The sequence below is a fragment of the Hemitrygon akajei genome, chromosome 8, assembly GCF_048418815.1.
Source record: "Hemitrygon akajei chromosome 8, sHemAka1.3, whole genome shotgun sequence".
Classification (NCBI taxonomy): Eukaryota; Metazoa; Chordata; class Chondrichthyes; order Myliobatiformes; family Dasyatidae; genus Hemitrygon; species Hemitrygon akajei.
The window spans coordinates 174,749,461-174,762,843 of record NC_133131.1 but is presented as its reverse complement, the minus strand read 5'-3'; the positions used below and the strand labels follow the sequence as shown (position 1 = coordinate 174,762,843).

The following is a 13,383-nucleotide window of genomic DNA, read 5'->3' as shown; positions in this document are numbered from 1 at the left end:
AAACCCAACGGTGATCCCACTGCTGACCCTAGCCCCATGACCTCTGACCCACGACACCAATGGGACCCCCAAACGACCCCGATCCTAACCTCTTCACCAAACCCCATTCCAACCCCTGGGGGGGGGGGGGGGGTTAGAGAGGGCAGTTGGGGACTTACAGCCAGCGGCTGGAGAGTGGCCACGCGGGCCACATCCTTTCGCAGAAACGACTCACTGCGTTCCTCGTACGGCAGATGCTTATCCAGCCGCTCGGTCAGCAGCTCCAGCGTGGCTCGAGTCAGGCTCGTGTCCACCGCCAGAGACCGCCACATCTCGCCCGTGGGTCTGTGGGAAGAGAGGGAGAGAGACTGCGGTTAGCTTCAACACCAGGACATCTGTCCCTGAAAACGGGTGGCAGATCGACAGGGCAGTGAGTACCAGGGCTGGGTTGGGATGTTACAGCACGCTGTGGTGAGGCCACACTCGGGAGTATCGTGTGCAACTCTGCTCACCCAGTTGTAAGAAAGACGTCGCTCAGCAAAGATTCAGCAGGATGTTCCCGGGACTGGAGGGTTCGAGTTGTATGGAGAGACCGGACAGGACGGGAGTGAAGGAGGCTGAGGGGCGACCTTTCAAAAGATTATAAGATCACGATGGGCAGAGAGAAGGTGGATGGTCTCCGTGTTTTTGCTGAAGTAGCAGAGTCTAAAACTAGGTTTAAGATGAGAGGGGAAAGATGTAAACTTTAAAGAGTGCTGACACTTCCACACAGAGTGGATCGAGCTGCCAGAATTGATTAAGGTGGGTTCAATTCCCACGTTTAAAAGCCAGTTACAGGTCCATGGAGAGAAACGCACACAAAATGCTGGAGGAACTCAGCAGGCCAGGCGACATCTATGGAAAAAAGTACAGACGACATTTCAGGCTGAGACCCTTTATTTGGTCTTGTTGACGGGTTTCGGCCCAAAACTTTGACTGTACTCTTTTCCATAGATGCTGCCTGACCTGCTGAGTTCCTCCAGCATTTTGTGTGTGTTGCTCGGATTTCCAGCATCTGCAGATTTTCTGTTTGTGAGGTCCATGGAGAAGAAGGGTTGAGGGGGATCTGGGCTGAACTGGAGTCTGTCTGTCTGTCTATTTCTTACTTACAGTGTGGAACAGGACCTTCTGACCCTTTGATCTGTGCAACCCCCCCCCCCCCCCACCCCGATTTAACCCCAGCCTGGTCTCAGCACAACTTACAAAGACCAATGAACCTGCCAATCGGTTCATCTTTGGACTGTGAGAGGAAAGCAGAGCACCCGGAGAAATCCCACACGGTCACAGAAAGGACGTACAAACCCTTTCCAGGCAGTGTCGGGAATTGAACCCGTGTCTCCTGTAACCGTGGTGCTAACCACTGTGACGCCCCAAATGGGACTTGCTGAGAAGCCAGTGTAACGGTTACGTAACATTGCAGAGCACCAGCAATCGAAGGACAGGGTTCAATTCCTGCCGTGGCACTGTCCACACTCTGCCCGTGACTGTGTGGGTTTCCTCCCACAGACCGAAGACGTACGGGTTATGGTTGGTGAGTTGTGGGCATGCTGTGCAGCTCATCCTGGGACTGTGTTTGTCGTTTACACAAACAACACATTTCACACACAAAATGCTGGTGGAACGCAGCAGGCCAGGCAGCATCTATAGGGAGAGGTACAGTCGACGTTTCGGGCCGAGACCCTTCGTCAGGACTAACTGAAACAAGAGATAGTAAGAGATTTGAAAGTGGGAGGGGGAAGATCCAAAATGATAGGAGAAGACTGGGGTGGAGCTGAGAGCAGGGCAGGTGATTGGCAAAAAGGATACAGAGCTGGATAAGGGGGAGGATCATGGGATGGGAGGCCTAGGGAGAAAGAAAGGGGGAGGGGAGCACCAGAGGGAGATGGAGAACAGGCAAGGAGTGATTGTGAGAGGGACAGAGAAAGAAAAAAGGAACAAAAAAATAGGGATAGGGTAAGGAGAGGAGGGGCATTAATGGAAGTCAGAGAAATCAATGTTCACGCCATCAGGTTGGAGGCTACCCAGCCGGTATATAAGGTGTTGTTTCTCCAACCTGAGTGTGGCTTCATCTTGACAGTAGAGGAGGCCATGGATAGACATATCAGAATGGGAATGGGACGTGGAATTAAAATGTGTGGCCACTGGGAGATCCTGCTTTCTCTGGTGAATCGAGCGTAGGTGTTCAGTGAAACGGTCTCCCAGTCTGCATCAGGTCTCACCAATATATAAAAGGCCACACCGGGAGCACCGGACGCAGTATACCACACCAGCCAACTCACAGGTGAAGTGTCGCCTCACCTGGAAGGACTGTCTGGGGCCCTGAATGGTGGTGAGGGAGGAAGTGTAAGGGCAGGTGTAGCACTTGTTCCACTTGCAAGGGTAAGTGCCAGGAGGGAGATCGGTGGGAAGGGATGGGGGGGATGAGTGGACAAGATGAGGCCACACTCAGGTTGGAGGAACAACGCCTTATATTCTGTCTGGGTAGCCTCCAACCTGATGGCGTGAACATTGATTTCTCTGACTTCCATTAATGCCCCTCCTCTCCTTACCTTATCCCTATTTTTTTGTTCCTTTTTTCTCTCTGTCCCTCTCACAATCACTCCTTGCCTGTTCTCCATCTCCCTCTGGTGCTCCCCTCCCCCTTTCTTTCTCCCTAGGCCTCCCGTCCCATGATCCTTCCCCTTCTCCAGCTCTGTATCCCTTTTGCCAATCAACTTTCCAGCTCTTAACTTCATCCCTCCCCCTCCTGTCTTCTCCTATCATTTCGGATCCCCCCTCCCACTTTCAAATCTCTTACTATCTCTTCTTTCAGTTAGTCTTGATGAAGGGTCTCGGCCCGAAACGTCGACTGTGCTTCTCCTTATAGAAGCTGCCTGGCCTGCTGTGTTCCACCAGCATTTTGTGTGTGTTGCTTGAATTTCCAGCATCTGCAGATTTCCTCGTGTTTGCGTTTTTACATTTCACTGAGCGTTTTGATGTACATGTGACAAATAAAATTAATCTTTTATGCTGCCCTGTATGGGTGAGTTAGGCTGAAGGGATTGTTTCTGTGTTTCTGACCTGCCCCAAGTTCCACAATCACCCCCCTTTCCCCCATGACCTGGTTCTCCCCCCAGGACGCCAGGTCAGGACGGGACGTGGTTACCTACCTGTCGAAAGGCAGCGGGTGGGTGAGGAGACAGGAGATCACGGCCGCCAGGTTTTGCGAGGCGAGGAGGGAGACTGTCTGTAGAATGGATGTCCGTACCTGCTCCGAGCTGATGCACTCCAGGCGGGAGTGTAACCGCACCATCATGTCCGGCACCTGTGGGCAACCGGCAGAGTCAGGGACCGTCCCTCAGGGGTGAGTGAGCTGGGTCAGGGGCGCTAATGTCCAACACCACCTCCCCACCCTCCAAACTCCCCTCCCTCCCCTTCCCAACTTCCCTCCACCTCACCTCCCCGCCCTCTCCCCATCCTCCAAACTCCCCTCCCCCTCACCTTTCCAACTTCCTTCTGCCTCACCTCCCCTCCCTACCCCGCTTTCCTTCCCTCCCACCTCCCTCAGCCTTACACCCTCCTTTCTGAACCCCTCCTTCCCAACTTCCCACCATCCTTCTTCACCTTCCCTCACCCCTCCCCTCCTCGCCCCACCCAGCCCTGAACCAATGTGTCACAGATTTGGGGCGGCAAGTGCCCTGTGTGAGACCGTGAGAAGCTGCACAGAGTTACCAAAAGGAGTGGCTTCTCCCCTTTAGTCCAGTCAAATCCTCCACAAAGCCAAAAGGCGTCAGAAATGAACCAGTCCATTCAGCCCATCAATCACTTGCTATCCCTCTCAACCCCCAAACCCCCATTGTCCTGCCTTCTCCCCGTAATCTTCAACTCAAGAACCTATCAACCTCCACTTTAAAATATACTCAATGACTTGGCCTCTCCTGCCATCTGTGGCAATGAATTTCAGATTCACCACCCTCTCATTAAAAAGCTTCCTCCTCCCTGTTCTAAAGGGACGTCCTTTTATACTGAGGCTGTGCCCTCTGGAACTAGGCTCCCAACCATGGGAAACATTCTCCCCACATCTAACTAGGACTTTCAACATTCGATGGCTTTCAATGAGATCCCTCTCATTTTTCTGAACGCCAGTGAGTACCAAGCCCAAAGCCATCAAACACCCACATCTAACCTCTTTAGTTCCCAGAATCATTCTCTTCCAGCCCTTCTCCAATGCCGAGCCCAAACAGCCCTCGACACTCTGTGCGGTCTAAGCAATGCCTTGTGACATCTCAGCGCCACGTCCTTGCCTTTCTCTCAGTCCCCCTACGTGCCGGGGATACTCTGGAGGATCGCAGAGCCGTTGCTGAACACAGGCTCTCAGTGAGAATGCTGGAGATACGGGAGAATGAAAGTGGTGTAATGGTGAAGACACCACAAGCTGGGAACAGCTTCTGCCTCTCCACCACCAGATATCTGAACCCATTTCTTTTCTGCGCTACTTACTTTTGTCATTTCCAGGGAGTTTTGTCCTACTGACACAGAAAAACAAATGTCACATTATTGATGATAGAGCCGATCCTGAACTCAGCTGGTCAGACAGCATCTGTGCAGGGAAACGGACAGTCAACATTTCAAGTCATCAGGACAGATGACGAATTTCAAACTGAAACGTCAACTGCACATTTCCCTCCTCAGGTGCTGCCTGGCCTGCTGAGTTCCACCTGTTTTCCACGTATTGCTCTCAATAACAAGTTACCTTCTCTTGGTTTTGACCCAACAGTGGTGGGGTTACAGTTGGGAGCTTAACATTAGGGAATATACTTTGAACTGAAAGGACAGGCAGGAATGTTTAGGAGATGTTGGTAAGAGATGGAATAACATCTTTAGTACCAGGTGACACAGAGTCAGAGATTGTTGAATCCTTGTGTGTGGAGTTAAGGAATTGCAAGGGTAAAAAAACATTATGGGACTCTTATAAAGGCCTCCCAAATAGTAGTCAAGATGTGGGGTTGAGATTGCAAATGAAGCTGGAAAAGGCATGTGATAAGGGCAATGTCACAATTGTAACTGGGGAAATCAGGCTGGTTTCGGATCGCAAGAGCGGGAATTTGTTGAATGCCTACGAGATGATTGGAAGCTTTTTAGAGCAGCTTGTGCATGAACCTCTCGGGAAAAGGCCATCTTACATTGAGTGTTGTGTAATAACCCTGATTTTATTAGTCAGCTTAACGTATGATCGTAATATGATTGAATTCATACTGCAGTTTGAGAGGGAGAAGGATAACTCACATGTATCAGTATCGCAATGGAATAAAGGGAATTACAGAGGCATGAGAGAGGAGCTTGCCCAGGTGGATTGGAGGAGGCTACTGGCATGGACAACAGCAGACAGGTGACTGAAGTTTCTGGGAATAGTTCACACCACACAGGAACGATCTGTCCCACAGAAGAAGTTCTCAAGTGGCAGGGCTAGGCAACCGTGGCCAACAAGGAAAGTTAAGGACAGCATAAAAGCCAAGGAAAGGGCATATAAGGCAGCAAAAGTGAGCAGGAAGTTGGATGATTGGGAAGCATTTAAAATCAAACAAAAGGCAACCAGAAAAGCTGTAAGAAGGGAAAAGGTGAAATATGAGGGCAAACCAGCCAATAATATAAAGCAGGATTCTAAAAGTTTTTTCAGTTACATGAAGAGTAAAAAGGTGAGAGCTGATATTGGACCACAGGAAAATGATGCTGGTGAGGTAGTAATGGGGGAACAAAGAAATGGCAGATGAACTTAATGGGTGATGATCTAGGAATAATGGTGCATAGTTCCCTGAAGGTGGAATCTCATGTGGATAGGGTGGTGATGAAAGCTTTTGGTATGCTGGCCTTTATAAATCAGAGCATTGAGTATAGGAGTTGGGATGTAATGTTAAAATTGTACAAGGCATTGGTAAGGCCTAATTTGGAGTATTGCGTACAGTTCTGGTCACCAAATTATAGGAAAGATGTCAACAAAATAGAGAGAGTACAGAGGAGATTTACTAGAATGTTACCTGGGTTTCAGCACCTAAGTTACAGAGAAAGGTTGAACAAGTTAGGTCTTTATTCTTTGGAGCATAGAAGGTTGAGGAGGGACTTGATAGAGGTATTTAAAATTATGAGGGAGATAGATAGAGTTGACGTGAATAGGCTTTTTCCATTGAGAGTAGGGGAGATTCAAACAAGAGGACAGGAGTTAAGAGTTAAGGGGCAAAAGTTTAGGGGTAACATAAGGGGGAACTTCTTTACTCAGAGAGTGGTAGCTGTGTGGAATGAGCTTCCAGTAGAAGTGGTAGAGGCAGGTTCGATATTGTCATTTAAAGTAAAATTGGAGAGTTATATGGACAGGAAAGGAATGGAGGGTTATGGGCTGAGTGCGGGTCAGTGGGACAAGGTGAGAGTAAATGTTCGGCACGGACTAGAAGGGCCGAGATGGCCTGTTTCCATGCTGTGATTGTTATATGGTTATATATGAGTACTTTGCAAAGTCTTCACTGTGGAAGACAATAGTAGTGTGCCAGAGATCTGTGAGTGTCAGGGAGCAGGAGTGATTGTCATTGCTATTACAAAGGAAATAGTGCTGGCAAACCCAAAGGTTTTCAGGTGTATAAGTCACCTGGACCAGATGAACTACATCCCAGAGTCCTGTGAGAGGTTGCTGAAGAGATAACAGATGCATTGGTCATGATCTTTCAAGGATCACTTGATTCTGGCATGGTCCCGGAGGACTGGAAGATTGCAAATGTCACTCCACTATTTCAGAAGGGAGGAAGGCAAAAGAAAGGAAATTATAGGCCAAGTTAGCCTAACCTCAGTGGTTGGGAAAGTGTTGGAATCTATTATCAAGGATGAGGTTTCAGGGTACTTGGAGACTAATGATAAAATAAGTCAAAGTCAGCACGGTTTCTGTAAAGGGAAATCTTGCCTGACAAATCTGACAGAATTCTTCAAGGAAGTAACACACATGGTGGATGAAGGAGAGGCAGTGGATGTCATTTATTTGCATTTACAGAAAGCATTTGACAAGGTGCCACACAAGAGGCTGCTTAACAAGATAAAATCCTATGGCGTTACAGGAAAGACACTGGCATGGATAGAGGAATGGCTGACGGGCAGGAGGCAGTGAAAGGGAATAAAAGGGGCCTTTTCCGGTTGGCTGCCAATGATTAGTGATGTTCCTCAGGGGTCAGTATTGGGACTGTTACTTTTCACGTTGTTTATCAGTTATTTGGATAATGGAATTGATGGCTTTGTGGCAAAGTTTGTAGATGATATGAAGATAGGTGGAGACGTTGGTAGTGCTGAGGAAGCAATGTGATTTCAGCAGGACTTAGACAAATTGAAAGAATGGGCAAAAAAGTGGCAGATGGAATACAGTTCTGGGAAATGTATGATAATGTATTTTGGTAAAAGGAACAATAGTGCAGACTATTATCTACAAACCCCATTTCCAGAAAAGTTGGGATATTTTCCAAAATACAATAAAAACAAAGATCTGTGATATGTTAATTCACGTGAACCATTATTTAACTGACAAAAGTACAAAGAAAAGATTTTCAATAGTTTTACTGACCAACTTAATTGTATTTTGTAAATATACACAAATTTAGAATTTGATGGCTGCAACACACTCAACAAAAGTTGGGACAGAGGCACGTTTACCATTGTGTTACATCACCTTTCCTTTTAATAGCACTTTTTAATCGTTTTAGAACTGAAGATACTAATTGTAGTAGATTTGCAATTGGAAATTTTGTCCATTCTTGCTTGATATAAGACTTTCAGCTGCCCAACAGTCCGTGGTCTCCGTTGTCTGATTCTCCTCTTCATGATGCGCCATACATTTTCAATAGGAGATAGATCTGGACAGGCAGCAGGCCAGTCAAGCACATGCACTCTGTGTCTACAAAGCCACGCTATTGTAGCCCGTGCAGAATGTGGTCTGGCATTGTCCTGCTGAAATAAGCATGGACGTCCCGGGAAGAGACGTGGCCCTGATGGCAACATATGTCTCTCTAAAATCCTAATACACACCTCAGAGTCAATGGTACCTTCACATACATGCAACTCACCCATGCCATGGGCACTGATGCACTCCCATACCATCACAGATGCTGGCTTTTGCACCTTTCGCTGATAACAATCAGGATGGTCGTTTTCATCTTTGGCACGGAGAACTCGACACCTGTTTTTCCAAAAACTAGCTGAAATGTGGACTCATCTGACCACAGCACAGGGTTCCACAGTCTTTCGGTCCATTTGAGATGAGCTCGGGCCCAGAGAACTCGCCGGTGTTTCTGCGTAGAGTTGATGTATGGCTTCCTCCTTGCGTGATACAGTTTCAAGTTGCATTTCTGGATGCAGCGACAGACTGTGTTAAGTGACAATGGTTTTCCGAAGTACTCCCGAGCCCAGGTGGCTATAATTGTCACAGTAGCATGACAGTTTCTTAGGCAGTGCCGCCTGAGGGCTCGAAGATCACGCACAGTCAACAGTGGTTTCCAACCTTGCCCTTTACGCACTGAGATGTCTCTGAATTCTCTGAATCTTTTCACAATATTATGTACTGTAGATGTTGAAAGACCTAAATTCTTTGCAATCTTGCGTTGGGAAATGTTCCTTTTGAACTGACTAACAATTCTCTCACGAATTTTGGCACAAAGGGGTGAGCCATGACCCATCCTTGCTTGCAAAGACTGAGCCTTTGATGAACACTACTTTTATACCCAGTCATGATACCTCACCTGCTACCAATTAGCCTGCTTAATGTGGAGTCTTCCAAACCGGTGATACTTGAATATTCTGTGCACTTTTCAATCTTATTTTAACTCTGTCCCAACTTTTGTTGAGTGTGTTGCAGCCATCAAATTCTAAATTTGTGTATATTTACAAAATACAATTAAGTTGGTCAGTAAAACTATTGAAAATCTTTTCTTTGTACTTTTGTCAGTTAAATAAGGGTTCACGTGAATTAACATATCACAGATTTTTGTTTTTATTGCATTTTGGAAAATATCCCAACTTTTCTGGAAATGGGGTTTGTAAATGGGGAGAAGGTTCAAACATCAGAGGTGCAGAGGGACTTAGGATTTCTCGTGCAAGACTCCCAGAAGGTTAATTTACAGGGTGAGTCTGTGGTAAAAAAGGCAAATGCAGTGTTGGCATTTATTTCAAGGGGAATAGAATATAAAAGCAAGGAGATAATGCTGAGGCTTTATAAGACACTAGTCAGGCTGCACTTGGAGAATAGTCAACAGTTTTGGGCCCCATATCTCAGAAAGGATGTGGTGTCATTGGAGAGAGTCCAGAGGAGGTTCACGAGGATGATTCCGGGAGTGAAGGGGTTAACATATGAGGAGTGTTTGGCAGCTTTGGGCCTGTACTCACTGGAATTTGGAAGAATGAGAGGGGGATCTCATTGAAACCTACTGAATATTGAAAGGACTGGATAGGGTGGATGTGGAGAGGATGTTTCCTATGGCGGGGATATCTAGAACTATAACAGAGGTAAGGAGGAATTTTTTTAGCCAGAGAGTAGTGAATCTGTGGAATATTCTGCCACAGACTGCAGTGGAGGCCGAGTCCGTGCGTAGATTTAAGGCGGAAGTTGATAGTTTCCTGATTGGTCAGGGGTCAAAAGATTTGGTGAGAAGGCCGGTGTAGAGGGTTGAGCGGGATCCAGGATCAGCTATGATGGAATGGCGGAGCAGACTCAATGGCTTGAATAGCCCAATTCTGCTCCTGTCTTATGCTTGTCCAGAGAACTGAAGCAACATTGCCGCCTGCTGTCCGGAAAGCAAAACTGCAGCAAGGACTGAGATTCTCTACGAATGTCAAGTTCAATGATGTGCGTGCATACAGCTAAACAAAACAGTGTTCCTCTGAGGCAACAGTGCAAAACACCCACACCACGTACAGTCACACAGAGCACACAAAAAGTCACGATTGCACATACAGTCAGTCACAAAAAACATTAGCCCAAGATCCCTGAATGGTATGATGGACACCAGTACAGACCAACAAGCTCCGTAGCAATTTCCAATCAACGTCCAAACGTCCACTCCTACAACAGAGCCTCCTCCCTCTATTTCCCCGAGTCTGGCTGCTGACCTTTCCAGGCCAGGGAATAGAGATCTGTCAGTGAGTGAGAGAGTGAGCCGGACAGAGAGCAGGAGTGGCAGGAGGGAGGGGTAGGGGGGAAAGAGGGAGGGGCGGCAGAGAGTGGGGCAGCAGAGGGGGGTCAGAGGGGAGTGGTTGGAGGGGGGAGGCTGTGAGGGGTAGAGAGGGGGATGGAGAGTGAGAGGCAATGAATTGAATTGACTTTATTCCCTACATCCCTCAGTAAAGAGGAGTTAAAATCTCAGTCTAAACGTGTAATGTGCAATTTCTAGTAATTTATAATAGATAGTATGTACAACAGGACAGTCAATATAACATAGGAATACAATTGTATCAGCATGAATCAATCAGTCTGATGGCCTGGTGGAAGAAGCTGTCCCAGAGCCTGTTGGTTCTGGCTTTTATGCTCCAGTACTGTTTCCCGGATGGTAGCAACTGGAATAGATTGTGGTTTGAGTGACACAGATCCCCAATGATCCTTAGGGCCCTTTTTACACACCTGTCTTTGTAAATGTCCTGAATCATGGGAAGTTCACATCTACAGATGCGCTGGGCTGTCCGCACCACTCTCTGCAGAGTCCTGCGATTGAGGGAAGCACAGTTCCCATACCAGGTAGTGATGCAGCCAGTCAGGATGCTCTCAATTGTGCCCCTATAGAAAGTTCTTATGATCTGGGGACCCATACCAAACTTCTTCAACCGTCTGAGGTGCAAGAGGCACTGTTGTGCTTTTTTCACCACACAGCTGGTGTGTAGAGACCACAGGAGAACTTAAAGCTGTTCACTCTCTCAACCCCAGATCCACTGATGTCAATAGGGGTTAGCCTGTCTCCATTCCTCCTGTAATCCACAACCAGCTCCTTTGTTTTTGTGACATTGAGGGAGAGGTTGTTTTCTTGACACCACTGTGTCAGAGAGATGACTTCTTCCCTGTAGGCCACCTCGTTTATTGTTTGAGATTTGGCCTATCAATGTAGTGTCATCAGCAAATTTAATCAGCAGATTGGAGCTGTGGGAGACGATACAGTCATGGGTAGACAGGGAGTAAAGGAAGGGACAGTACACAGCCTTGAGGGTGTCCTGTATCGAGAATCAGAGGGACAGAGGTGAGGGAGCCCACTCTTACAACCTGCTGGTGATCTGACAGGAAGTCGAGGATCCAGCTACACAAGGCAGGGTGAAGGCCGAGGTCTCTTGTTGAGCCTGGGTGGAATTATGGTGTTGAATGCTGAACTGTAGTCCAAGAACAGCATTCTCACATAAGCATCTCCCTTCTCCAGATGTGGAATGATGATGTGTAGAGCTGTGGGTGGAGTGAGAGGGAGAGGGAGAGCATGCGCGTGAGTGAGTGAGTGAGAGAGAAAGGGGAGTGAGAGTGTGTGCACGTGTGTGGGTATATTCGTGTGTGTGTGTGCGTGTGTGAATGTACGTGGGTGTGTGAGGGTGAGTGTGAGTGTGTGTGTGAACGTACCTGGGTGTGTGGGGGTGAGCGTGTGAATGTACGTGAGTGTGTGGGGTGAGTGTGTGTGTGTGTGTGTGTGTGTGTGTGTGTGTGTGTGTGTGTGTGTGTGTGTGTGTGTGTGTGTGTGTGTGTGTGTGTGTGTGTGTGTGTGTGTGTGTGTGTGAGAATGTACGTGGGTGTGTGGGGGTGAGTGTGAGTGTGTGTGAATGTATGTGGGTGTGTGGGGGTGAGTGTGAGTGTGTGTGAATGTACATGGGTGTGTGGGGGTGAGTGTGAGTGTGTGTGAATGTACGTGGGTGTGTGGGGGTGAGTGTGAGTGTGTGTGAATGTACATGGGTGTGTGGGGGTGAGTGTGAGTGTGTGTGAATGTACGTGGGTGTGTGGGGATGAGTGTGAGTGTATGTGAATGTACGTGGGTGTGTGGGGGTGAGTGTGTGTGAATGTACGTGGGTGTGTGGGGATGAGTGTGAGTGTGTGTGAATGTACGTGGGTGTGACTGTGCTAGTGTGAGTGTGTGTGAATGTACATGGGTGTGTGGGGGTGAATGTGAGGGTGTGAGAATGTATGTGGGTGTGTGGGGGTGAGTGTGAGTGTGTGTGAATGTATGTGGGTGTGTGGGGTGACTGTGTGTGTGAATGTACGTGGGTGTGTGGGGGTGAGTGTGAGTGTGTGTGAATGTACGTGGGTGTGACTGTGCCAGTGTGAGAGTGTGTGTGAATGTACGTGGGTGTGTGGGGGTGAGTGTGAGCGTATGTGAATGTGCGTGTGTGTGTGTGTGTGTGTGTGTGTGTGTGTGTGTGTGTGTGTGTGTGTGTGTGTGTGTGTGTGTGTGTGTGTGTGTGTGTGAGAATGTACGTGGGTGTGTGGGGGTGAGTGTGAGTGTGTGTGAATGTATGTGGGTGTGTGGGGGTGAGTGTGAGTGTGTGTGAATGTACATGGGTGTGTGGGGGTGAGTGTGAGTGTGTGTGAATGTACGTGGGTGTGTGGGGGTGAGTGTGAGTGTGTGTGAATGTACATGGGTGTGTGGGGGTGAGTGTGAGTGTGTGTGAATGTACGTGGGTGTGTGGGGATGAGTGTGAGTGTATGTGAATGTACGTGGGTGTGTGGGGGTGAGTGTGTGTGAATGTACGTGGGTGTGTGGGGATGAGTGTGAGTGTGTGTGAATGTACGTGGGTGTGACTGTGCTAGTGTGAGTGTGTGTGAATGTACATGGGTGTGTGGGGGTGAATGTGAGGGTGTGAGAATTTATGTGGGTGTGTGGGGGTGAGTGTGAGTGTGTGTGAATGTATGTGGGTGTGTGGGGTGACTGTGTGTGTGAATGTACGTGGGTGTGTGGGGGTGAGTGTGAGTGTGTGTGAATGTACGTGGGTGTGACTGTGCCAGTGTGAGAGTGTGTGTGAATGTACGTGGGTGTGTGGGGGTGAGTGTGAGCGTATGTGAATGTGCGTGGGTGTGTGGGGGTGAGTGTGAGTGTGTGTGAATGTACGTGGGTGTGTGGGGCTGAGTGTGAGTGTGTGTGAATGTATGTGGGTGTGTGGGGGTGAGTGTGAGTGTGTGTGAATGTACGTGGGTGTGTGGGGGTGAGTGTGAGTGTGTGTGAATGTACGTGGGTGTGTGGGGGTGAGTGTGAGTGTGTGTGAATGTACGTGGGTGTGTGGGGTGAGTGTGAGTGTGTGTGTGAATGTACGTGGGTGTGTGGGGGTGAATGTGAGTGTGTGAATGTATGTGGGTGTGTGGGGGTGAATGTGAGTGTGTGTGAATGTATGTGGGTGTGTGGGATGAGT

General features: G+C 48.3%; 1 protein-coding gene across 5 annotated transcripts in view; it reads right to left on the bottom strand.

Annotated features, from left to right (window-relative positions):
- mroh1 (maestro heat-like repeat family member 1) overlaps positions 1 to 13,383 on the bottom strand; it is a 159,392-nt gene that overhangs the window by 20,733 nt on the left and 125,276 nt on the right. For all 5 annotated transcript variants that reach the window (XM_073055142.1, XM_073055146.1, XM_073055145.1 and 2 more), the window contains 2 exons: positions 3,168 to 3,322; positions 159 to 324 (listed from right to left, as the gene is read on the bottom strand). In XM_073055142.1, coding sequence (XP_072911243.1) covers positions 159 to 324; positions 3,168 to 3,322 — 321 coding nt within the window. The remainder of the gene's footprint in view (positions 1 to 158; positions 325 to 3,167; positions 3,323 to 13,383) is intronic.